The 27,574-nt window shown below is 44.1% G+C and overlaps 1 protein-coding gene across 1 annotated transcript in view; it reads right to left on the bottom strand.

The window, feature by feature from the left end:
* The window catches only part of SESN3 (sestrin 3), a 428,084-nt gene that overhangs the window by 246,307 nt on the left and 154,203 nt on the right, over nt 1–27,574 (bottom strand). The window contains exon 2 of the mRNA XM_069639226.1: nt 23,931–23,996. Within this exon, the coding sequence (XP_069495327.1) occupies nt 23,931–23,996 (66 nt within the window). The remainder of the gene's footprint in view (nt 1–23,930; nt 23,997–27,574) is intronic.

Here is a 27,574-nt window from a genome sequence, read left to right as displayed (position 1 = left end):
CGCTTGTGTGGGTTTTCTGGGCACCTGTATTGCCCACAGAGCAAGGTATGGGCTGGTGGCAGCTAGATGCTGACTTGACAGTGGCTCTGAGTGTCCTCCATTTTTGGGACACCCAGTCCCTGCCATAGGAATCAGTGGATTCCTGGACAAAGGCAAGATGGCCACTGTAGCCTCTTGGTTTCTACTGCCTTTACATCTTGTTTCCCAAAGTCATGGGAAGCTCTGACTCTATCCCCTTCTCCCCGTCTGGCAGTTGGGTGGAAAGATCATATATTGCTCTGGGGCTGCCTCCTGTCAGACTGGCTGGAGAGTTCCCAGGAGCTGTGGGTTGTGGGTGTACCCTTGGGGTGGGACCAGTATGAATGGAGTATGAAGTTAACTCACATTCTGTGTTGTGGGTGTCTGGTTTTGGTTGTGTGACACAATGCATTGGCCAGCCCTGACTGAAACTGGACTGAATGCAGTGTAGTGTTCTGAAAGGTAAGGCGTTTACTCCAATCGACATTCTGTTTTATGGGTGTCTGGTTTGGGGGAATGGCCTGAATGCCTGTGAGCCTGATTGGCTGCCTGCCCGCATGAATGCACTTGTGTACGATTGGCTGACTGAGTCTGGCTCAGCCTGTGTGAATGTGGAACAAATGTATATAACTAGGGACCTCCCACTCGCCATTTGTTCAGACGCTAAGTTCAGAAGCTGTAGCAAGAAGCTGTTCCCTGGAGTGCAGCTGGAGGAAGATGCCGGCTGCTGCTATTCGTCATTGAAATCCAAAAGCTGCTGTGTTCTTCCAAGGATGATCCAAGAGAAGACCTGGTTAGGTAACATCTTCCTGAGCTACGAGGGACCATCATGCACCTACAACTCTTCATTAAACGTATCCTAGAAGTCAGTCCTGTGTGCCTGTCGTCCGGACAAGGGGTTTTGTGAATCCGGAAGAGGAGTCCTTGGACATCTCGAACCAAAGAAGTCCAGTTGTGTTGCCGAGGGTCCATAGGAGTGTTTGTGCCAGCTGTAAGCCAGATTGATACATATCACCCAGAAGAAGGGGTACCCTTGCATAGTGCTGCTTGCAACACCCAGGGCTGTGAAAGTTCCATCTGATCAAAGAATCTTTCAAGGAACATCTCTGACACAAAATGACATCTGACCACTTTTTTGGCCGAAGAAGATCCTCTGCACACAGCAAACTGGAAAGGTCTGCCGGTGGGATTCCCACCACCAAACAATGAAGATGTCCCGAGGGTCCAGCCTTGGTGAAGGTCCGTAGTTCCGTTCAGTGGTTGGATCAATTCCAAAATCGCACCATGCAGTGACCATGCATTCCGCATCCCCCTACCGGTGTGCCAGCAGTGTGTTTGGTGTTGCTGGTGAGGAAGGACCTGTTTGCCTGATTTTCCATGAGTTTTTTGACTACTTGGATTTGTGACCATATTTCATCAAAGCCCTCTTTCTATTTCAACTGCTACTGCCCAGTGGTCTACAAACACGCCGCGCACGAGCAGTGTGCCAGCAGTGTGTTTGTTGTTTGAGGGGTTGCGGCTCTGCGGCTTTGGTGGACAAATGCACCTAGCTGGTAAGAATAAAGCCTCCCATACACCTTGGAGCCCTGGTGCTCCTCTCCTCTGTTTTGGCCCATTGTTTGCAGTATGACTGAGTCACATGACGACTGCAGGCCGGTGAGCCTTTGAGCCACGCGGCTGTTTTGGTCTGTTGTTGAAGTCTTGCCGGATTACAGCGGATGCCGTGCTGACTCTGACTCTACCATAGTGAGCCCTGCACGAGTCTTGGGATCTTGGCAGTACGTGTGTGAGTTGCGTGGTGACTGTGGGCCGGTGAGCCTTTGCGCCATGCAGCTGCAGATGAATAGAGCCTCATTAGTACGTTTTGAGCACTCTGAAGGGGGAGTAGTAAGAGCTCCACATCTTGAAGTTAAAGTGATTACCCTGCCCTATTGACTGCCGGGTGTCTGTAGGCAGGGATCCTTACAGCCCACGCAATTGCCTCCCTTTGGAGTCCGCTTTTATGCTTGTGCTTTGAAGGGTGACTGCGAGCGGCAGATCCGTTGAAGTTTACTGGTGATTCGCTTCGTCTGTCCAGCAGTCCATCTGACTGTGGCATCTGGAAGTTGTGGGGTGTCTGCGGGCATTAGTGCCTTTGAGCCCCTTTGCCACTGTTTTTTTTATAAAAGTGGACTGCCGATTTCATAACATCGGTTTTCGTGGATGCCTGTTAAAGTGGAACTGGAAACTGCCGGAAAGCTGCAAAGCAACTCACATTGACTTTGCTTCTGGGCGTTGAACGCTAATTAAGCTGCATTTGTGATCGTGTCTTCCTGCTCACTGATTTTTGATTTTGATTGGTGTGGGAGCCACTGTTGGCTGACCGCCCATGAGCCTCCCTGCCTTTACTTTTCAGCGAAATGCGGCCTGAGTTCACACTGCATTATTCCAGCTGCATGCTCCTGCAGCAGTGATGCGAGTGGACTTGAAAGGTTGGCTACCTCAGCCTTGGATTTGTGTGGTGTAGGGGTGCCTTTGAGCTCCCACCCCACTTCTTAGCGCGAACACCCCACTATATTATTCCACCTGGATTCTTGCGCTAAAATCGAATTGGAGCTTCCAGAAATTTGCAGTGGAACTCACGTGAGATTTTGTCTCTAGGTGTATTAATTAGGGCTAAACTTGTGATGGTGTTTATTTGGGTACTGTTACTGGTACTGGGTAACACTGGGTACTTGAATTTAATTGGTGTGGGGGGGACTGTGAACTAACTTTCACTGGTAGAGTGTTGTGCGCCCCCAATTGGTGACTTGAAAACATGTTTAATGGTCTGCGAAGCGTCGCAGATTGTGTGAGCCTCCAGCAGGCTTAAGTTTGGGTTTGCAGCTGGGGGTCATGGAAGGCCGTACCTCGGTGTGCCTAAAGGGGCTTGAGGAGAGCAGTGAAGTGGGCACCTCTGTATGTGAGGAATTACAGCCCTCGTCTTGCACCCATCAATCCTATATATCAGGGGGCATTGAAATGTGTAGTAACCCGGAAATACTGAAGGGTGCGATAGCTAAAGGGCTGCATGACTCACTGCCCATGTTAAAATAATTTGAATTGAAAGAAATGAATGCATCAGATCAAATGGAAGGCAATCGGCAATTGAATGCTGTAGCAATATCTGATGAAGAAAAGAATGAACGTGCAGATATACTGAAGAAAATGGGAATAGAGACATTCAAGAATAAACTTAACGATGTCTCTATGATAGCCCCTGTGATAGAAGCTGAGTTGGGGAAACGCATGTGGTTTTCCCTTTCGCCCCCTACGGTAAATCAAAGTGGCCGTGGTATTGAAAATATACAGCATTTTAGTAGGCCCCAGGAGGCCCTGGCCAGATTGGGTAAAGGTAGTGCTCCTATGAGGGAGCATAAGGTTGATTATTCAACAGGGGATTATTCTAACTGGAAATCTAGCTTCCCGACTGATGTACAGGGTGAATTAAAACCAATGCCAGCTTTAATGCTTTCGGACCGTGACATCAGTATATCAATTCATCATTCTAAAGTGAGTGCACCTGAAGTTCACGTTAAGGGTGGTCAGTATCCTCTAGATTCCCCTGAAATGAGTACCGAGCTCCCAATAGCTTCCACGCTCTCAGGGTCTGCTATGGGTACCCTAGACCATCACTATGATGGGAGTGCCCCTGCAGTTCGTGCTATGGGTGGTCAACATCCCCTAGACTCCTCAGCAATGGGCACTGATTTTTCGGTGCTGACACAAATATTAAACTTGCTGGACAGAGGACATGAACAAACGCACTCTGAAATTGGTGCTATGAAGGGAGCACTTGTTGAAATTCTATGCAAAATAAATCAGATGGAAGGGCTCTTATTTGCCTGTGACACAGTGGCTGCCTTAACATCTGGCATGAATAAAACTAATGTGGGCACAGTTGATAGGGCTGTTCAGACACCGCCCGACTAGAGGATGGTGTGTAACCCAATTAAGTCTTTTGCTGATTTGGCAGCTGCAAATGTGAGCCAAGGTGAAGCTAATTTGGCAACATCAGTGAGGGAACTCACACAGCTTGCTACTGCTAATTCATTGGCAATTCCAAAAAAATGTACAGTACATTATTGTGAGCCCGCAAGACGATCAGGCTAACCATAACCATTCAATTGGTGAAGCGCCGGGTAACTTTAATGAGGTGCCCTACAGTGATCCGATTGATAGTCCGTTGGCTTTAACTAATCTGATAGACTTGGAAGACGACCTCCAAATCAAGCATGATCAATTTTCCCCAGTGCCACTAGACCTGGAAAACACGGACACTCCAGTTATAGTGTTGTCTCGAAAACTAAAAAAAAAAAAAATCGGTGCAAGGGCATGAAAACGCGTGGCCCGGCAAAATAAGTCCTTGAGTCAAAAATCAAAAGAATCCACAAATGAATTCCTGAAGAAAAATGACAATTATGCTTCCCATATTAAGGATATCTGCAACTTATGAAATGATGACAGGGTATTGATCTGCAACAGCTTAATACTGGGTCTAAACCGTACTAAATATTGAGAATGTAAATCTGGCCTCAATACGTAACTCGTCTAAGGGGAAAAAGCACATTTAAAAAATCCCAGAACATGGCATACCAGAATCTAGTCCACATAAGCAGTTTAGGATGCACAGTGAGGGCTCCTTTATATATAACCAACAAAAACAATCTGATTCATTAAAATTCTATCCTGGATTCAAGATAAAAAAAAAAGCATCAAATAGAATTAAAGGTACAGGAGAAATAACGTCCTCCAACTCCCTGAACCAGAGCACAAAAAATGCAGTGCCGAAAATTGGCTCTATGGCGATGTCAATTTCCAAAGAGAAAAGAGTTGAGTTGAAACGTAAGTCAGTTGAAACTAATGTTCCGAGTACGCACTTAGAGAATCCAACTAAAGTACCGGCAAAAGCAGAGACTGTCTCAGGAGCGCAGGCGGTGGGTGGCATGTGCTACCCAAAATTAAACTCCAAGAGTACCACCAAACTCCACTGCAAATATTTTTGAATCAAACTTAGAAGATGGACGATGCGATTCTGAGAGGGCCCTTTCCCCTGAAATGCCATATATGATGGGGTGGGAATCAAAAGCTGCACCAAATGGGAAAGTCAGTCTAAATTGTTGCGCCATTCTATGAGCATTCCAAGCAATCCAGTTCCTAAGAACAATCAGGTCGGATGACAGACTGGGTCCGGTTATCGCCCCAAAATCACCATTGGATGATCTGCGGATACCATTCATATATCATTATTAAATTGATCTGGGAACAAAGGGATAACTGAGTTGATTGGTCTTACTCCGTATATTTTTCCATCTGAAGCTGAAGCTGAAGCGACGGTCTTTGTGGAAATACCTGCCACTAAGAGTGAGGTGCCAGGTGCTCCACTTAGGGGGCAGGTTCCTCCCCAATTTAGTGAAGATCTGATTAAGCAATTTCTGATCTTTGCGACTGCACTTACAGGGATTGCAGGAGCAATCCCATCTACAAGGCATAAAATAAGCAGTGTCACATAGCAATTTGATATGCAATTCTGTAGTTTTGCTAATCAAATGAACACTTGTGTAGCAAAGTTAGCTATTTAAGTTGCCCTCTTGAATGACAGCACAGCTTGCCCTGCATTATCTTGCTGTCTGTGCTCTCTTCACCCTCTTTTCTCTGTTCACTTCAAGTGCTAATGGAGGGAAAGTGCAGCAGTAACCCACTCCTCTACTATTAGGTGCCAAATGCATGTGTAGGAGTGCAAGAATTAGTTGCAAATAATTGCAAACCAGAAGTAATCAGGAAGATACTTTTATTAAGTATTTTATGTCCTGTCTGGCAAAGACAAGTATGTGTCAACATTATATCTTTTAAAAAGACAGTCATGCAATTCCATTCCTAAAATGTAAGTTGTTAAATAATACATAATGACAGTATTGAGACTGTAAAACCTTGCATCTACCCATGCTTTACAGTTAAGTTTAGGAGTATCTGAATTTCATAGTAAATGTCAAATAAAAGTTTCACTGTGCATGGATGGACTCTGGGTGGCAGCAGTGTGCCAAACAAAGTCTGCAGTGACATGCACCATTTTACAGAAATCGCATTATAAATGTGTTGCCCTCTGTTGCTATGGGTCAAGTGCATTTCTCTTGGGTTGACTAGGTAAACTAAGTTACCTGACCTGCAGGTGTAGCTGAAGTTTGAAGAATTTGCAAGGCCTGACTCCGCTCACAAATGTCCTATTTCAGCGATAAGCAAAACTGCTGTATTGTTGCTCATTTCATGTCTTGGGTAGAAACAACATCCGGTGACATTAACAATATTCGTACATAATTGCTAATGAAATGGTCTGTTTGCTAATCAAAAACATTTTAATTAGCAAACTCTGCTAATCAATTTATGAAAACTAATTTATGCCTTGGTTGTATCGTAATAAGGTGAAGTGGCTCAAGTATGAACTTCATCGAAAAGATAATCAAAAGATGATATCCCATCTCCTTGCTAATGATACACGACAGGGGTGGGCAACGCTTAGGGCAATTACTGATGCTGCTACTCCCCTTCAGGAAGCTGCTGCATCTGCAGCCACATGGGTGACCTATATAAAAAAACAAATATGCCCTCCCAACCGGTATTGAACCCGTTGAATAAAGAAAATTTGAAATGCTGATTTTGAAATGTTCCCTCTGGTCGCGTGATGACATCGTTAGTGAAATTGTCAAAATTAAAGGCTCCAGGGCACCAGGGCCCGATCGTATTCCGCCATGTCTGATTAAACTCGATCCAGAAGTATGAGCCAATATTTTAAAAATTAAATTCGATTCAATATATGTGTCTAGAAAAATTCCCCCTTCTTGGGGCTCGGCGATCATCGTGCCCATCTATAAGAAAGGAAAGGTAGATGATCCCAATAATATTAGGCCCATCGCTTTGATGGATGCTGCGGCCAAAATGTTTACTCTTTTGATCTTGGAGGCAATTCAGTCATATAGAACACACTTAAAGCTCCTGCCACGTTTTCAAGTGGATTTCAGAAAACACATGGGCTGCCCTTTAAACGCATCTATTATGGCTCACCTATATGAACACACGAAACATTCGAGAACGGGTCCAATTTACATGGCAGCCCTTGATCTTACAGCTGCCTTTTATATGGGGATTAGAGATGTGCTCTGGGAGAAGATGATTAAGTTGGGCTTCCCTTTAGATCTGGTGGCTATTATTGCACTCTTACATCAAAACACCTATCAAATAAGGCTGTCAAAGAAAGGGGCTTTAACTGATCCGATTCTCCACTGAGATTGGACTTCAACAGGGCTGCAATCTTGCTGCAGTCCTGTTCAATCTCTACTTAGTAGATTTGGACGCTGATTGGAGTGAGAATGTTATATTCCCTGTTAAACTGGGCCAACTGGCTCTAAATTGGATTGGCTTTGCCGACGATTTAATGTTTTTGGATCGTACCCCATTTGGTCTTCAGACAAAATTAACTTTATTTTTCAGTTTTGCCCTAAAACATAACCTGCATATTAATCCAACTAAATCTTTTATCATTTCATTTGCAGATGGCAAGGGGAGAATTGCTAGATTTGATTGGTGTTTGAATTGAGTCTGTAGTCCTCAAATGCCTTCAATTCGATACCTGGGCTATACACTTGCAAATACCTATTCTATATCTATGTGGAAAGATCTTCTCAATGTGAAAGTGAAGTCGCTCACCTCCCAGATGAAGATCATTTTTACCAACTATTGTCAATTTTCAGTTCTACCCTGTATACAATATTATCTTTTAAAAAGTAGAACCCATAATCCTATATGCACTTGATATCTGTCTCTTGGAGATGAACAAGTTACTTCTTACCTTGTAACGTTCTTTCGACGGGATGTTCCTCCGACGTATTCCTTATCTTAGATATCTCTTTCCAGCTTTGCTGGCCTCGGAAACTTTTTCTCTAGAGGGCGCTGCGCGTCGACGTCCGCCGAGTCGATGTACCTCGACAGCCGCCATATCGACGTCGACGTCATCCTGCCTATAAAGGCCGCGCGCAGCGTCCGCTGCTCAGTTCCGTTTTGTAGCCCACTATAATTCTTTCTGGACTAGACTAATCACCCTGAAGGAGCGTAAGCTGCAACAACAAGGGAAGTAGTACTGCGGGGATGGATGGGAGGGTCGATGAGGAATACGTCGGAGGAACATCCCATCGAAAGAACGTTACAAGGTAAGAAGTAACTTGTTCTTCGAAGGGGTTGTGTCCTCCGACGTATTCCTTATCTTAGATAGGCTCCGATAGTAGTATTCTGTTATTGGAGGTGGGAGTACTAACTTCATGCTTCCTCTTATTGGTGAATAGAGTGCAATACTGCCCTTCCAAAGCTAGTTTCCTGACACGAGGAGGAATCCAAGTTGTAAAACCGTGTAAAGGTATGGACGGACGACCATGTGGCAGCCGCACATATGTCTCGAACCGGTACACCTCTTTTGAGGGCCGATGAAGCTGCGATACCTCTGGTCGAATGAGCCCTAAGATTTTGAAGGGGATCTTTTCCTGCCACTTTATAACATTCCAAAATGGCTAAAATAATCCATCTGGAAATGGTCTGCTTAGTTATCGGTAGCCCCAGCTTGTGACCTGCGTAGCCTACAAACAGCTGGTCTGCTTGTCTTATCCTAGCCAGTCTACTAATGTAAAAACTTAAAGCCCTTCTTGGGTCCAGCCTGTGTAACCTCTCTTCCTCTTTCCCCGGATGGGGAGGAGGATAGAAAGATGGAAGGGTAATTTTCTGTGTGATATGAAATTCAGAAACCACCTTTGGGAGGAAATTAGGCTTCACTTGCAGAACAACTTTGTCTTTTTGAAAGATTGTATGAGGGGGTTTACAAGAAAGAGCTTGTAACTCGCTCACCCTTCTAGCAGATGTAAGTGCTACTAATAAAACAGTCTTAAGGGTAAGAAACCTTAACGAACAAGAGTGGAGTGGTTCGAAAGGTGTGCCCATCAGGAAAGTTAGTACTAAATTTAAATCCCATAGGGGAACCTGGAATGGTCTTGGGGGATAAACGTTAGTTAACCCCTTTAGAAACTGTATTACCAAGGGTAACTTGAAATAGGATGGTTCTTCCGCAGTGCGCTTAAAGATGGATAGCGCTGCGAGATAGCCCTTGATGGTGCCAACTTGAAGGCCTGAATTCGCTAAATAAAGTAGGAAGGACAAAACCATTGGTGTACCACATGAAAAGGGATCGATATTCTTTTCCCTACACCAGCTGCAAAATCTGTTCCAACGGCAGCGGTATAAAGATTTTGTTGCTGGCCTTCTTGCCGAAAGCAATACCTCCATAACGTCATCAGGGAGGTCCCAATCCTTATACCTCAGCCTTTCAGAAGCCAAGCGTGAAGGTTGAGGGTTTTGATGTCTGGATGGAGAACCTAACCTCCCTTCTGTGAGAGCAGATTCTCTCCGAGTGGAAGTCGAATTGGAGGGCAGATGGACAAGTCTAGAAGGTCCGGGTACCACGTTCTACTGGCCCAATCCGGGGCAATTAGGATCATGGTTTTCCGGAATCTTCTCAACCTCCTGATCATTTGAGGAATGACAGGGACTGGTGGAAACGCGTACAGGAGTGGAAACTCCCAGTCCACTATGAAAGCGTCTCCCAGAGCTCCTCTCGGGGGAAATCCCCTTGAGCAGAACAGATCGCACTTCCTCTTGACACTGGTGGCGTACAGATCCACCTGAGGGGTTCCCCAAAGGGCGAAGATCTCTTGAAGGACTTCCTGAGCTAGTTCCCACTCGTGGGAGACTGCTCTGCCTGCTCAGAGCGTCCGCTGTCAAGTTCTTCTCTCCGGCTAGGTGAACTGCTGATAGAGAGATTCCTTCTTGGATTGCCCAAAACCAGAGCTGCATCGCCTCTCTGCACAGTGGTAGTGATCCTACGCCTCCTCTTTTGTTGAGGTAATGCATGGCCACTGTGTTGTCCGTCATTATCAGGACATTCTTTCCTTGTACAGATGGCAGAAAAGCCTTCAGCGCAAGTCTGATGGCCCTCAGCTCTGACAGGTTGATGTGTAGTCTGGACTCCGATGGAGACCAACGACCGCTGATGGTCAAGTTGTTGGCATGGGCTCCCCACCCCGTGAGTGAGGCGTCTGTGACTACTGTTATCTCCGGCCATGGTTGCCAAAACAGTTCTCCTTTCAAGATGTTCTCCTGACAGGCCCACCACTGAAGGTCTCGAGCCACCCTGTTGGGAACCCGAAGAAGATCTGTCATTCTCCCTGAGAATTGTGACCACTGAGTTCTCAGTGCCCACTGGAGAGATCTCATTCTCAGGCGAGCCTCTGGCACTAGGAAAATGCAGGATGCCATGAGGCCTAGCAACCTCAAAAAGTTGAAGGCTGGGAGACGTTGGGCATTTTGAAACTTGGTGACCATCTGTAGAATATCTTGAGCCCTCACCTCTGGTGGCGAGACTTTTCCCAGGGAAGTGTCCAGGATCGCTCCGATGAACTGGAGTCTCTGCGATGGTATCATTTGTGACTTCTTTAAATTGAGGGAGAAGCCCAGTCTGTGAAGGGAGTGGCAAACATAATCTAGCTGGATCTGAGCTTGTTCCGAAGATACAGCTCTGATGAACCAATCATCCAAGTAGGGGTAGACGTGAATCCCTTCCCTCCTTAGACTTGCCGCCACTACCGACATTAACTTGGTGAAGACCCTCGGGGCGGAGGTCAGCCCAAATGGCAGAACTCGAAATTGATAATGAGAGTTGCCAATTGCGAACCTCAGGTATTTCCTGTGTTTGAGATGGATTGGCACATGGAAATAAGCGTCCTGAAGGTCCAGAGATACCAACCAGTCCTGGAACTGAAGGGCCTGAAGGATCTGAGAGAGAGTTACCATCTTGAATTTGTCTTTCCTGAGGAATTTGTTCAATTCCCGCAAGTCCAAGATGGGTCTCAGCCCTCCATCTTTCTTTGGTATGAGAAAGTAAGGGGAGTACCAGCCCTTGTTCCTCTCCGCTACAGGTACCGGTTCTATGGCACCTTTCTCTAGCAGGTCTAAAATTTCCTGCAAGAGGAGTGGATCTGGAGCTTTTTGAGAGCTGATCCCCGGTGGATGAGTCTGAGGTATGCGTAGGAGAGGCAGGCAGTAACCTGGTGCAACTGTCTCCAAAGCCCAAGCATCTGACGTGATAGCCTGCCATTCCGCCAGATGTTGAGTTAACCTGCCTCCTACAGGTTTCTTGTGAGGGAAGTCCTCAGAGTGGTTTAGGGGCGGCTGATGCTGATGGTAAAGAGCACCTGCTGTTGCTGTGGCTTTTGAATATCTACCCTGTCCACCTCGGGTAGTTCTTCTTTGTCCCCTTTGAGCCGGTCATCCTCTACCTCTTCCGAATGCGGAGTAGAAGCGAAAAGACTTGCCTCTCGCAGAGGTTCCTGTGGGATGAAAAGGTGTCTGACGGATTGCAGCGCCTAGGGATTTTGCTGCTGCCTTTGATGTTTGCAGTTTTTCTAAACTGTCATCCGCCTTTTTCCCAAACAAAGAAGAGCCATCAAATGGCATGTTCAAGAGTCTGGCTTGCACATCTGGGGCAAAACCAGACTTTCTCAACCAAGCAAATCTCCTGGTTGTTGTACTTGCCGCCATTGCTCTGCTGATACTGTCAGCCGAGTCAATGCCCGTCTGGAAGGCTTCGCACATATCGTCTTTACCGTCCCTTATGATATTTAGGAACGCCTCCCTTTCTTCTCCCTCCGGGATGCAGTCAGCCGCTGTAGAAGCACACTCCCAAAGTGTATGGCTAAATCTAGCAAGGGTGCAAGTAGCATTAATAGATTTTAACGCCATGCTACATGCCTGAAAGACTTTCTTAGCCATAGCATCATATTTCTTATCGTCCCTGTCCTGTGGGACGGTAGGGTAAGCAGTCTTGATGTCAGTAGAAGATGCTGCCTGTACCACCAGACTTTCTGGGGATGGGTTTTCGACAAAAACTCAGGGTCTGCAGAAGATATCCTGTATTTAGCAGACAATTTTTTATTTACTGCCGGGATGACATCTGGGGTTTCCCAGTTCGTCATTATTTTTCTTTGCAGAGCTTTATGAAAAGGTACTACAGGATCCTCCTGTGGACCTTTATCAAGAATATCCGTGAGGTCATCCTGTTGGAAAGCCGGTGAAGGTGTTGACCACCCCATAAATTCTGTAATCCTGGCCATTAAGGCTCTATAAGGGGTTTCAGCATGCACCCCCGGGTCTGGCCTAGCGAACTCCACCTCTGGGGAAGTGTCTAAACCACTTGCCTCATGTAAGGAATCATGGAGTTCCTTTAATCTGCGTTCCTCTGAGGATAACTCCTCTTGAACTGGGGTTGCAGATCCCTGCAACTCAAATGGCTCTCTCTGATCAGAGAGTTCTCCCTCTTCCATAATTGAAGACATTGTTCTCAATTGGTCTGAGCTCACAAAGGGTGTGAAACCCATCTCCAAGGCAGAGGGTGCCAAACTTGTCGTAATCGGCCTCGAAAACGTCGATTTCGTCGACGCCGACGTCAAAGGCTTTGAAAGTGGCATCGAAAACAAAAAGGTGGAGGCCTCGAGGTCCTCGATAAAACTGGAATTCTGCTCGAGGATCTCGACAATCTCGACGACATCGAAGACCTGGGAATAGCCACTGGGTGCGCCGCAACCGTGACTTTCCTTGGCGTCGACGCCGGTGTTGAGGATGGCGTCGAGTCAACAGACCCGTGTGTCGAAGGTCTCCTCGACAACGGCGTCGAAGACACCGACCTCGGCGTCGACGGAACCTTTGTCGACGGAACCTTCGAAGAAGAATTCGAGGTCTTTGCTTTGCTTTACTCAAGGGTTTGTGACGCGCTCGAGAAGCTTCCTTTCCCGGGTGCTGGGACTCGTGGCGTTTTGGACCTTTGGGTCTTTCGACCAGAGCATCGCTCTCGGCAGTCTTCGAGGGGGTCGAGGCCGCTTTCTCGAAGACGCTCATCATATTTTTTCGGAATTCCTCCCATTCAGCCTGGGAACTATGTTTCGTGGGGCAAGGGATTCTCTTTTCGAGTGCTTCGATCTCGACGAGTGATGGGACCCGCTTCGAGACCTGGAGCGCGAATGGTGACGAGGAGACGAACGTCTCGACTTCGTCGAGGAAGAAGAAGCTTTAGAAGTCTTACCTTTTTCCAGCTTCCCCCTACGCTCCTTCAGGGCTTTAGCTGTCATGGACATAAAGCCCTCACACTCCGAACAATGGTGTTCAGCTCCCAAACACCACAGACAGACCATGTGAGGGTCCGTTAGCGACATCTTTTTTCCACAGTCTCGGCATTTTTTAAAACCGGACCGAGGAGTCGTCGGTTCAGACGAGGAAGCCATCGAGTATGGTATTGAATATCTCGAGGAAAATGGAATAATATCTACGAAACTGAGCAACGATATTCCGAGGCACTGAGTAAGCGCGGAAAAACGGAACTGAGCAACGGACGCTGCGCGCGGCCTTTATAGGCAGGATGACGTTGACGTCGATACGGCGGCTGTCGAGGGACATCGACTCGGCAGACGTCGACGTGCAGCGCCCTCCAGAGAGAAAAAACTTCCGAAGCCACCAAAGCTGGAAAGAGATATCTAAGATAAGGAATACGTCGGAGGACACAACCCCTTCGAAGTAGGGGTTTCTTGATATGATATAGGGTCGAATTTGGAAGCAGGTACTTGGTTTAGCGCTTTCAATTCCGAATGTGCTCATCTGCCATGAGTTGGGGATATTACCTCTCTTTGTCAAATGGCATTGGCGCATGTTGAACACCTATGCAAAAATGCTTTCACCCACAAAACAATCATTATATGAAGATTTTGCTCTTATGCTGGGGGATGCATCTGTCCCATCTATGGTAAAATTTAAAAATAAAATGGAAGAAATCCTGCAGTCTGCTTTGATTACCGCGGAAGAGCTGATTGCTGGGCTTCCGTGCTGTAATAGCAAATTTCAGAAGTACTATTGGTGTTTGATGTTAGACCAAATTGGTAAAAGTAAGGCATATTATGAATATGCGAAATTTCACAGAAAATGGGGTGAGAGCTACCTATTTGGAGATGTTTCCGTGCAAGAGATGTTTCCATGCAATCGGTCACGGAACATGTATATGCGCTACAAATTGAACCAACTGCTGACAAATGAAAGTATCCAATATTTGAATCTAGAGGTGGGGAACTTAACAGTTGGAAAATGTTGATTACATGCACAAACCTCTGTACTTGAATCACTAAAGCACTTGACTATATACTGTGAGTTTTTTAAAGTCTATAGATATAGGATATTTGTATCCTATTTATCATTGTCATCCTGGTGAACAGGCAAAGCCTATGGGAAAATTGTATGTGGTGCTAAATCCAAACGTTATTGTTTAAACTGATTAAATTACTGAATGTTATTCAAGACTATCTGGACCAAAAGAAAATCTTAATGGCAGCCAGAGAGCTGAAATTATATAGACTGAGACAATGGCCTACTCTATGGAATGATATTTTGTTTTGATACTATAAGATTTTATGTTGTTATACCATGAAATAGATGTTGAAAATGATCACTTTATGATGAAATGTTACACTTCTGATTTTTATGATATATGGTATTAGTTTAGTTATGTTGTGTTATATGGAAGTATATAATTGAAAGTGAAAACATTTAATTTCTTGCTTTTCTAAATTTATTGTAAATTAAGTTTTGTAAAGGTTTTTAACCATATACAATAAAAAAAAATAATCCCCTACTCCTTCCCTCATACCTTTTCGGCAGCACACTTCAGTGTGTGCCGCCAACTCCCCTCTTTCCCTGCAGAGTCCGTTGTCTCCCCTAACATGGGTCGGAGCTGGCACCGCAGGGTCCCATTTTTTTTTCTTTTTTTAACTTTATTGCCCCCCCCGATTCCAATGTCATTGAAGCAGGGGGCGCCCCAGCAATGCCCGAAGCCTACATTGCCGAACAAGGGGGAGTGAGAGACACCCCCGCAACCCCTGCTCCCCATGTTCGGCAATATGGGATTTGATTTGTTTGTCCCAGCCGAATGTGCAGTAAACGAGCATTCAGCATTATTATTTTGTCATTTTGGGGTAATACCCAATGGTCCATGTCACCAGAAGCCATCCAGACGTCTGTGCTATGGCTGCAGCACCGAAGAGCCAAAAGTCTGTAAACCGGAAAATCCTGAAAGCTGACACCTACTTCTGCCACTGCACCCATCGTCACCAAAAGGCATCCAAGGTCCCCAGGTCTTACCCTCTTCAGCCAGGGCTTTTTGGAGACCACAGCAAGTTTCATCTTTGTGGGGCATCCACACCCGGAGTAACGACAAACCAACCAACGGAGATCACTGCGAAGACCAAAAGTGCTGCCTTTCCGACACGGTCTGGTTCCTCCTTTTCTCTTGGCCTCGGCATCCCAGCGACTCCTTCTTGCAAAGGGGATCAATCCTCAAGGGCTCCCGTAGAATAAAGCCAAGAAACTATGCCACTTCGCCTGCCAAGGAACCAAAAGGTACTGTGACTAGGGAGAGCATCTTCCAGCCCCAGGAATCATCCAGGGGTCCCAGATTTGTCTTGGAACCTTTTCTCCTGTGGCATTTCAGGTACTTTGGGGAGGTGGAACCTGTACAAGTAAAGCAGAACATTATGGAACATGTTTGGACTGGGCTGTAATAGACAAGACAAGGTGTGCCCTAACTATTTCCTTACAGGTTGCCCAGGTGGTGGGGGGGGGTCCTCAAACAGTATTACTATTTAAGTCTAAAAAAAAGTATATTGCCTACGTTCTGAAACTAACCTGCCTTTCTTCCTTAATCTATACTGTCAACCCTTGCTTAGTAATTCACATGCTTTTTAAAGACTGTCAGCAGTCGGTGCCTTTTTTATTAATCGAAGTATTGTGTGGTACCACAGAGTCTAGATCATATTGCTATTATTTGAATAGTATAAAGTGTTATTTATATGAAAATATTTATCTGAACCTTATTTTATATAAAGAAGCTGTGTTATCACCTAACAGTGTGTGGACACTCCTTTGTGGGGCTTGGAGACTCACTGTACTTAAGAACCAGCCTGCATCACCTCCTGAGCGTTCAAGCTTTGGTTGCTGGCCAAGCTATCATATATAGAACCTTAACTGGGGTGCTATGTGCCTCTGCCCCACTCTAGTCTTTACATACATCATCCATGAAGGCTTTTTCGACTGGAACTCTCCACCATGATTCTTTGCTCTGTCATGCTGTATAAGCAGAAAGTGCAGCTAGATTAAATATTAAAGAATTGAGGACCTAACATGAATTCAACAGGTATAATAGGTAGTGGACTATTTGTGATGGTGTAACATTCAATAGGGATAATGTTTGACCTTCTACACCACACCACACACCTCTTCCACCTGTTGAAGTTGCAGTGTTGTGCGTTTGGTTTACAGGCTTCTTTTAATATTTCCATGCATCTGTCAGGCAAATTAAGGTGTCCAAACTCTATGACATTAAGAGCCAAGCTGCTAGGCTGGTTGTTGGAGGTTGAGGATCTAGTGGTTGTCCCTGGTTCTGTGGCAACATGTTGTAAGTGCATGTTAGTGTCATCGGTGGACAAATGGGCATGAGTACCACGTCTGTCATGCCCACATTGGAGCTACTAGAATCATCGTTAAGTTTTCCTGATGCAGCTTGTGGATTACTCTGTTTGAGAGTGGGGTCGGAGGAAAAAACATATGCAAATATCCCTGACCAACTCATCCACACAGTGCGTTGCCCTTAAAGTCCCCTCTAAGGGAACCTGGAGGCGTAACTTGGGTATTTTCCGTTTTCTCTCGTGGCCAACAGACCTATGTCTGGATGCCCCCAGCGTGTAAAAATATAATTTACAATGTCGGAGTGCAACTCCCACTCGTGATCTGAAAGTTGATTTGTGTTTCTGCTCAGAGTGCATGCTAGGCAGTTGTGTTCCCCTGGAACATGTTGTGATTGGAGATGGACTCCTCTCCAGAGACTCCATTTCCATATCTTCTATTCCAGTATGGATAGATTTTGGGAAAGAACCTGCCCCGTTTGTTGATGTAGAACATAGCTGTTGTGCTGTCTATTAAGATTAGCGAATTAATTCTTGTAATGCTTTGTATAGCATGTGTTGGATTGACAAAATATTTCCCCTGTAACATGTTCTCTTTTGTCCACCACTGTAGTACCAACACAGCCTCTTGCAAAACCTCCACCAGATCGCCCCAGTTGCCCTTTCCTTGTGACCAATGTTTTCTAATCATTGCTGAAGTGGGTGCATATGCAGCCTTGTGTTTGGTACAATGAAGATGCATGATTCCATCAAGCCTAAAGATGGATTACCTTTCTGACAGTTATTTGCCGATCGGCTATGTAACAAGTGTGACAAATCAAGGAATTAAGTCACGTTGCCCAGGGGGAGAGCCCCATCCTGTGAGGATAGGGAGGTGAGGCCGCTACGCAACAGTCCCGCTAGGGGTGGCGGTAAGCGGTCCTCACTTGGAGAGGCTCCCCTCTTGGGGATAAGGACTCCCTTTCCATTACCCTCATACACCCGATACCATCCAATCAGTAGACAATCAGACTCCTCATACATATGTTATTGTGATGTAATACCAGAAAAGCATTAGCCTGGTACTGTGGAGAGTAAGAGCATAGGAGTGATAAAGAAAATCGGTCCGTCAGGCATTGAGATGAAGAAACCCAAAGGAGTTATGAAGAACACAACTCCAACACAAAGGAAGAACTATACCGAGAAGCTGGGGAAGCACCAGCATTGCATGATAAAAGTGTGCAGGCCAAGAGAACCAGGAAGAGACACCTGGGAGTTTTAAACCGGCTGATCGGAGGAAGCTGGTAACTCGGGGAGAATGCTAGTTTGCACGGTGGCAACTCGCAACCGAGACACGGTGCCCGAGATGTACAGCAGAGTGGAGGAAACCTGCCAAGAGAAGATATTGTGTTCATTCATGTGCAAAAGGTAGAAGCTGAGAGGCATGTATTCCTCATCTCTTGTGAAGTGATATATATTCTTTGTACAGTAACCTTTTAATTGTGTGATCTGCTGGATCATAAGTGACTGCATAAATTCTTCTGCTTGAGGTTCGTTTGACAGTTGTCTTTTTTGGAAGCAATAGCTTACTGTCTACTGGTTACCTTGCTGATTCCTTGCTCTACGGTCAATGCATTGTACCCCAATCTAAGAATCTAGTATTTAATTCTTTATGGATTCTTTAAAATTATGCTCCCCTGTGCAAATCCCACAAATGCTCAGGAATTGGGAATAAGGTAGAAATTTAATGAGCAAATGAGCAGAGGTTGATTACATGAAGATACTCTTTAAAATTCCTGTGCCTGACGGGAGCCATACTTGAAATTAGTATTATCTAAAAATGAAAAGGCTGGTGACTTACATTGCTGGTACTGTATAGTTAGTGCCTGAAATAAATGAAATGCTTATAACACATTTTTAGTGTCACTCTAGATTAAACATGTATCATCTATAAGTAGTGCGTAGAAAAAACATGCAAGAGCCAAAGTAAGTAGAATTCAGATTGTATTTTTGCTCAAAACCATGCCTATAAGATTAGCCAGTTTAGAGGCAAAATTGATCTCCATTAGAGTGCCTCTAGTCTGGAGGTAAATAAAAACAATGTTGTCCAAAGTAACTTGCAATGGTTTATTTCAGTAGCAGGATTTTATCAACTATTTGTACAAGGTTCATAGATTTCCATGAAGGTTTCCCCATTGTTCTATTGTTATATAAAAATAGTTTACGAATAAAAAAGCTCACATTTTGGGACACATTTGCTCTTCCAGCCCAGAGTCACAGACGAATAAAAACTAATATACCAAATGCAACTTTGGCAAAAACTGAAATTAATGCCCTGGAAAAAAGGGTTGACACTTGTTTCTCTTAAATGTAAACCTTTTTGCTCACTGACTGAATGCTAACAGCTAATAGGGTCTAATTATTATAATTGCTCTTTTCTTAATGCGCTTAATACCAGCAAGTGGTTTTAAGCGCTGGATAGAGATTCAAACCTGTGTTGCGCTGCGTTGTCTTGCTTCCAAGACAAAGGCGTTGCCCCTGAGCTATCCTTCCTTTATAGATCGTAAACAATATTTTCAAAAGGAACCCTATGAAATGGATACACGGGCTAAATGCAAATAAGACTCTGAATATAGTACATTTGGGTAACAAAGTTCTGTGGATCTCATATGCGGATGATTTCCTCCTATTCGATATTACTCGGATTGGATTTCAAAGGCTTATAGATGGGTTCGCAGAATTTGCTTCCTTGAATGGGCTAAAGATCAACCCTGCAAAAACTTAAATTCTGCAGGTCGCTAGAGGGAGGAAACGTAGAAAACTGGTGTGTTTCTGACATTATGTTTTATTTGGGATTCCATATATTTGCCCAGCCATCTCGTTGTAAAATATGGGAAGGATTCAAATTGAAAGCTGTAGCTCCGTCTATACAACTTGCGTGGCTGGATACCAGGTACGGCAGATTCTCAATAAAACAGACTATACAATTTTATGAGGGTAAGATCATTCCTAAACTTGTATATGGTGCAGAATGCTTAAGTGGGTCAATCATTGGAGGCATCAACACCATTGAGGCGGAGGTGTGGATTCCCAAACGGGATCCCAATGGCGGCGATCTGCTATGAGCTGGGTTTAATTTCACTTTGAGCCTGTGTCTACTAGAAAAAACGGCCTTTGTATATCAGACTATTAAACCCAAGGTCTGATTCGTTGTATGAAATGATTTGTTGTATGAAGCCCTGGGGGCTCAAAGGTTCTTGAACATTTCTTTGGGTAAGAACAGAGAGGTCTTGGTACAACTGTGACAAGATTCTGGGGGACCTTTCACTGGAAAGGGCTGCCTTGCTAGTGAATCCGGATAAAGTTAAAAGAGCTCTCTTCCATGAAGACTGGATTGAGACTGTTTTCACAAGTATCCTTTGCTTAAACATCTTACAAAGGAACAGAAGATAAGTGGGACGATTTCGTACATTTTACTTCAGTTTACAAACAAATACTTTCATAACCTGCTCCTTAAACTAAGATGGAACTTAGTTATCCAAGGAATTGCTCTTGAAGAGGGGGTCAATTTAACTGGAGGATTCTGTCTGTCGGTTCTGTGGCATCCCTGGAAAAGTGGAAACCTGCAAATATATTTTATTGGAATGTTCGTTTTTAAGTGTACAAAGGGAGACCTATATGGGAAAACTATAGCTTTTTTAATGAGTTCAATGTCGATTCCTTGTGGCAAAGATGTGTTTGCGTGTATAACATTTCTGACAGATTGGAAATTGCATAATTTCTGAAGTTTTTAAACTTAGATAGGCCACTTGTTGCGCTGCCATAAGTTAGTACAGTAGTTTATATATGTGGAATGAAGTGTTTTGCTATAATAATCAATGTTCTTAATTTTAGGATGTAGTTAACAAATGCAAGATTTTAGATTTTGTGATGGATATTGATGATTTTTTGTTTTTTGTAATGTTACGGTTTGAATAAACCGAAACCATAAACAAAAGTACATTTTATCCTGAGTTTAAAAATGCAGCCTTATCAAATTTGACTAACAATGTAATGAAAAAATATCCACATTGAATACATGAAGACAAAAAAAGTCAACAGGAAAAAGGATTGGCTATTAATTCTTGAGCATGGCCATAATGAAACAAACAGCCAAATGTCTTGCGGCTATGATATATAAATCACATTGCCCTTCTCTGAGCCAGAACCAGAATCCGAAAGAACCCACAATTAAGATGATTCAAACAGATCTAGTTATTTTAGTACATTATGCTTAAAACTGCAGAGTTCCACAAATAGAACCATCCGAAATGTCAGATATTCTAGTGTCTTCAATAAATTCACAAATCACTTGTAAAGCCGTCTAGAAGACCAAAAGGAAACGTTTTTTTTACCTTTACCAATATATCATCTTTTTTTTACAACTGATAAAGCATGGAAAAGCTTTCATGCTAGTTACTTCAGACAAAGTCCCTATGTTTAAATAGATCAGTTGGGGAATTATTCAATTCATAAGGAATTAATTCCCTAACTGATATACCCATTATGAATTTCTATTACACATGTTTGAAATTATTGATAAATCCTACATTAGAATCGAATTGATAAAATCACCAGTCACCAGCCATTTCAACACGAGTAAACAGATTAATGGCACAACTACGACCCTCAGTACTTCTACTTTTTGGATATGCTATTAAATGATTTTAAGTGAGTGGCTGAGTGTGTCATTCCTGTTCGCGAGGACTGGATGCTAATCATTCATCTGGTCGCTAAATCAGACTTAAGAGCTGAAATGAGTCATGCAGCAAGATCTGCACCATGCTCCGGTATAGCTCCAATCTGGAGCGGCCAAGAATGTGTTCATGCTTAAAAAAATGTTGTGGTGACAATTTAGAGTTAGTTAACTAATTGAGAAGTTAAATAAGAAAGGTATAAACAGGTTGTGTGACTAATGATGGGGAGAAGGCCATGTGAAAGGTTACCAGCACTGTAAGGTGTGTGCCCTGCTAATTAAGTACTTTAAAACCACCCGTGACATGAGGGCATTCATAGTAAGGGCAACCAGTGAGGTCTCGGTACAATACCAGCACTGCTCGGCAAGGTTAGCGTAGGTACTTTAAACAGACCATCACCAGTGCTTCTCAGTGAGGTTATGGAAGTGTTGCAGCTCTTTTCTAAAGTGAAACACACACAAAGAATGAACGAACCTTCATTTAATTGATTTACAGCTACACAAATTAATGATAAGCCGCCTTAGTCAGGCCGAGTACTGTATCTAAGCATATAATGTACTTTACAAAAGGTAAAACTGACTTTTGTTTCTTAGCTGAATACCTGTGTGTTCTGGCATTTCATTGATAATGAGGTGGAGTTTTCCAAGACACTCTGAGCAAAGTCTAAAAAGCTACAAGCCACACCACTGTTAGGATACTCTTCAGTTTATTTCAATGAGTCCTACCAATTGTCACATAGGCCCACTTTCAGGGTGCCATTTGTATCTAATTTGCAATCTGACACGGTATGAAGCACCAAAAATAGTCTGAGACCCTCCACTCTCCACTTTTCCAAAGCCCAGAGAGTGATACAGTCATGGCCAATCATGGCTCTCTCCTCTCCAGTACCTCAAAAACCAGCATATCAGCTAAAGACGATCATAGCGCCTGCATCTAGCACAGCATGTGTGTCACTGCTTCTGAAAAGTGATCATTCCTTATCTGTCTATGTGCATAGGCCAGGCAAAGGATTATAGGCACAGAAAGTCAAATCAAATAAGCACATTCAAGTGTAAGCAAACTTCAGAGCCATACTCAAACTGCAGAAAGTCAACAACAAGCGCAACAAAATAACAATAAAACGAACACAAAAGATGCACAAAAACCAAAGCACAACATCTCTCTAACTGCTCAACCTTTCTTCCAAACCCCAAATGAATTGGCTGAAGGAGAAATGTAAACGTATCCCAATTCAGGACCATCTTGCTCAATAATTTCACAATGAGGAAGATACTTCTACATGGAAATACACAACTCTGCAGAGACATATTTAGACAGATGTGTACACCCCTAGACATTCCTCTCCTGCCATCTCTCCAACTATCAGAAAATTACATTTTGTTTCCCAAAACGAAGTTCCACTTTATTCCCGATAGTAACGTTCATTACTTTGCCTCCCATAAAGGCTATCCCCTATCCACATAAAGTCGTCCTGGGTGGTCTTCACAAACATTCTGCCATTTGTATAGAAGCCACCTCTGCACTTGGCCAGGCTTCCCACTAAATCGAAGATCACACTTGCTAAAATCATATGCCTGGACTGGTGGGTGGGGCAGCAGGGATGGGGTAGTGTGGGACCTCATGACTACTTCAATACAGATCCAATTGGAAGAGAGGTAAAGATTAGCATTGAGTATTGTTGTATTCACAGGTCTGGGTGAGTGTTACAATAAAGCAGACACACACTGCAGTGCTACAACTGACGAAAAGTAAGTTAAGGATGTGGACTAGCCCCAGGGTTTACAACAGTGCTTTCGAGAGACAGAAAGAGGACATTAGCTAGATTTTGCATGGAATTTATGAAGGTGCTTAGGATGGTAATTACGAGCAAGTCCAAGGGTTAGGAAATGTTCTGTACCCAAGTCAGTCAGGGGGTGAACATTGCACCAAGTAGAGAATATCAGATTTCCCCCCACCCTTCTGCCAGTAGGCCACTAGGGTGCCTTTGTGGGCATTAGTGAAGGTTTGCAAGAGAAGGTTTTAGAGACCCTCAAACTCACTCAGTGAGCCCTACAGATAAGGGGCGTATCAGCCACTTTTACTCCCTAAAAATAGACAAATACTCCCAAAAAATAAAAATAGGGAGTACAAATGCTCTAAACAAACTATACAAATCAAACATATGTTATCAATCCATCCGTTTCGCCCACATAGCTCCGTGGATATGTTTGGCGCAGTAGCACACTTCGTACCACAAGAAAAAATTACTATTACCTGACCTGAAGAGGTAAACATGCATATTCTACTGTACATGAATAACTAGTTACAAAGAAATACGTATTACAAAAACATGTGTTTAACTGTTACAAATGTTTTACTCACTTATAAAATATTCCCATTGGAAATGGGACATACTTTTTTACTCCCTAAAAAATCCTTCTACTCCCAACTTCAAAATCTTATCTGGAGCGCGGAGAACTACTAATTCCTACCCCTAAGAAAGCTGTCCACTTTGGCATACGCATTAATGGGATGCCATACATAATGACATAGATCAACAATCAATTACATAGATCAACAATCGTACATTAAGAAAAATGGGGAATCAAATTACCTCTTTTTCCGGTATAAAGGCACTTGGTCCTCTTGTTAAGGGCGTGGAGATGCTGACTTTTCGCTCCTAATGGAAAAAAATGCATACACAGCTCAATAAAAGTTCATTGAGTGCTCTGTAGGCCTGACTTGTAAAAATACTTTTTTTTCTCAAAGACTGCGTTCCGTAACAATACATTTGCTTCTGTTCATAAACTATACCTACCGAGGTCTCCACATTTAATCATTAAGTGACTACAAGGACATGCTTTGATTTGCTGTAAATGATTTCCTATTGATTTTGTGTCCAGTGAAACCTCTTGTAAGCATGATCTGAATAAGCACAATGCATTTTATTAGAGTTCTCCGTTAATCAGTAGGGTATGGAGGCATTCCGCAGAAATCAATACCAGGTTCACATCACAGAAGAATTTCAGCTCCAGGCCTTCCTTGGTTGGCATTCACATGGAGTTTAGGTGGCCCGTACAGCAGCAGATCCCATCACTAATAATAATAATAATAAATGATATATCAGATAGCCCTTTCATGTTTTTGCCCTGGCTGTGACCCATGTTGGAGGCAAGTGCTTCCCTTGTACATGTATTTATTGAGGACATTTTGACAAGAAACATATACATAGGTACATACAGTAGACAGAGCAAACCCAGAAGAAAATGCCTTACAAAAAAGTGCACACATTGGAACATAATTCACATAACAAGGGTTTCAAAAGCCGTAAAGACTAAATTTGAAAATTTATGAAATGATTTTAAATGGTATCCAGCAGGATATCCTACTTATTCCAACTTAGAACAACCCAAGGTCACCATAAGAAGCATAGAGCAACATCATTTTACACAAAGAAAAACGTATTTTCTTTCTGACTTATTTATTTCACAAAAAAGAGAGAGTGTGTTTAACAAATACATAAAATTCATTGCTTTCAACAAAGACATACAATTATAATTTGAGCAAAATCTAAGTGCAATTACGGTTTAAGCAAAATCTAAGTGCATTTTATGAAAGTCCGCCAATTGGTCTAGGCAAAATATAAATGCACTTGTAAGCAATATACAGGTCTGCCAATTGGAACATAAAACAGGTATTAACACGGGCTAGTTAGAAAATGAAATGGGAACAATTCAGGCAAAGAGTGACAAGCAAGGCATCACGGGACGATCATGGTGTATTTACAATAATGGCATAGGAGTGGGGGCGTTCAGAAGGTGGGGCAGAGAAAGTTCCGGATTATTAGTGTGGGCGTCTTTTCAATGTGGACAAGATGGAGCTTAAGGACCATCTTGAAGGAATGTTGGTGGTCTTTTTAATTGCAGTCTGTGGACTGTTCCAGTGGAGGGGAAGAATGAGGGAGAAGGAGCGTAATGGAGGGGATGTACATGATGGCTTTAGGTCAGTACGATTGGGAGGGATACTAAAAGCAGAGGGTGAGAGGTAGAGAATAGCAGGTGATTAAAGCAGCAAATTAGGGAGAGCTATCGCAGGGACAGCTTTGAAGACCAGCAGTAGAAATATATTATACGGCGGCTATAGCCGCCGTATTGTTAAGGTAAGTCTGACTCCCATAGGAACCCCTCAAAATTCTATTGTTAATAACTTTTGATACGAGTAATGGTTTTCAACGAAATTTCGAAAGTGATTAAAAACCCGCCCCCAAGACTGCAAAGATTTGTTAAAAAATAAAAAAGTTATTATTAAGCATCCCACATGTTTTTCTTTTCTCCAAAAGTGCAGCCTACTTCCAATTCATTTTCACATAGACAAACAGGGTCAATTTTTGCCAAAGGGCACAGCCAAAACTGCTGGACGGTTTTGGACCATGTCCAAAACAACTTGGGCACGCAGCGTTGACTCACGATCCATTCGTGGTTTGGGCTTACTCCGTGCAGTAATTATTGTAATATTTAAAGGCAAAGGGGTTGCCCCCTTCCCAGAAACAGAGATATCTCTGGGATTTACCCAAAACCAAGGGTTTTTACAAATGAAATGACCGCCATTTTGTTTTTCTCTGGATGCAAGAGATATCCCTGTCTGTAGCCGACGATATGGGAAAATGAAATGCAGGAAAAAAGCTACTTTCAGGTAAAATAATATGCAACTGCCATCAGGCTAGAGGGCACCAAGTGAAATTTGCTGACCCCTGATGCTCTTCTAATAAATGACACTATCCAGTAGAGGTATGCCAACATTAAAAGGATTAAGCTCCACAAGAAACCAGACCGGGTGGATAAAACAGACCCTTATTCCCTTGGTGGTATTAGGTTAGAAGCACGGAGATCAGAAGAGGGTATGGCCCTTTGGAAGTAACTCACTGGTCCAAAAAGTGAGTAAAGGGTAAGTGTGCTATACCATCTACCAAACGCTTATTAACACAGCTTATTCACAGAATGAGATAAACTAGATGTCACTAAAGTATGGAACAAGTTACTTACCTGTAACTGTTGTTCTCCAGCATGGGTCTGGCATGGATTCACATGCTCATGAATATTCCCCGTCGTCAGGCTGGGAATCCTCGGTATAGAAAAAAATCAGTATCAGTTTCGTTTCTGATCTGTCTTTCTAAGTGTAACCAATCACTGGTCTCTGGGTCATACTGCCCCCAGCCAATGACTGCCCTCTCCCTAAGCCCCGCCTCTGGCAGCCATTCTCAGATTTAGTAGCACGTAAAGTGGCAGTATGACCAAGTGAAGAGCCGCAGAGGGGTAGGCGGGAGGGTTCGCATGTGAATCAATGCCAGACCCATGCTGGAGAACAACAGTTACAGGTAAGTAACTTGTTCCTTCTCCAGCATGGGGTCTGGCATGGATTCACATGCTCATGAATAAGAGAATACATAGAAGTACACACATGCACAACCACGGGAGGTGGCAACAGGCTCAACATTAAGCAATACAACAACTCAACATTAAGCAACTCTTACCTCCTCACCAGGCTCACCTTAGGCGAACAGGTTGCGCAGCACTGCTTGGCCGACCCTGGAGTCCCGATCGACGCAGTAGAATCTTGTGAGGTGTGCGTCGACCTCCACGTCGCAGCCCGGCAGATGTCCAGCAGGGGCACACCAGACAGGAACGCCGTGGTAGCAGCGATCGCTCTGGTCGAATGGGCTCTCGGACGGCCAGGCAGCGGTCGGTTTGCCAACCGGTGACAGTGCATGATGCAGCCAGAGAGCCATCTGGAAATGGAAGTCTTCGAGAGTCTTCGAGCTTTCCCTTAATTCACAGTCCCAAAGTTCACAAACAGCTGTGACGTCTTCCGAAAACTCTTCGTGCGGTCCACGTAGAACTTCAGCGCTCTAGCTACATCCAGCGAGTGCAAAGTCCTCTCGGCCGGCGACGAAGGCGACGGGAAGAAAACTGGCAACACCAAGGGCTCGTTGAGGTGGAAGTCCGATGGCACCTTGGGCATAAAGGAGGGGTGTGTCCTCAGCACCACCCTCGTGTCATGAAAAGTCAAGTATGGAGGCTTGCAAGATAGGGCCTGGATCTCTCCCACTCGTCGTGCGGAGTTGATGGCCACGAGAAAAGCTGTCTTCCATGACAGGAACTTCAAAGGCGCCGAATGCATAGGCTCGAATGGGGCCCCCATGAGCCTGTTCAGCACCACATTAAGCTCCCACGCCGGGGCAGGAGCCTTCACCGGCGTGAA

Source organism: Ambystoma mexicanum, chromosome 7q (assembly GCF_040938575.1).
Source record: "Ambystoma mexicanum isolate Mex_15411 chromosome 7q, UKY_AmexF1_1, whole genome shotgun sequence".
Lineage (NCBI taxonomy): Eukaryota > Metazoa > Chordata > Amphibia > Caudata > Ambystomatidae > Ambystoma > Ambystoma mexicanum.
The sequence above is the reverse complement of the archived record's forward strand: the minus strand, read 5'-3'. Positions and strand labels throughout refer to the sequence as shown.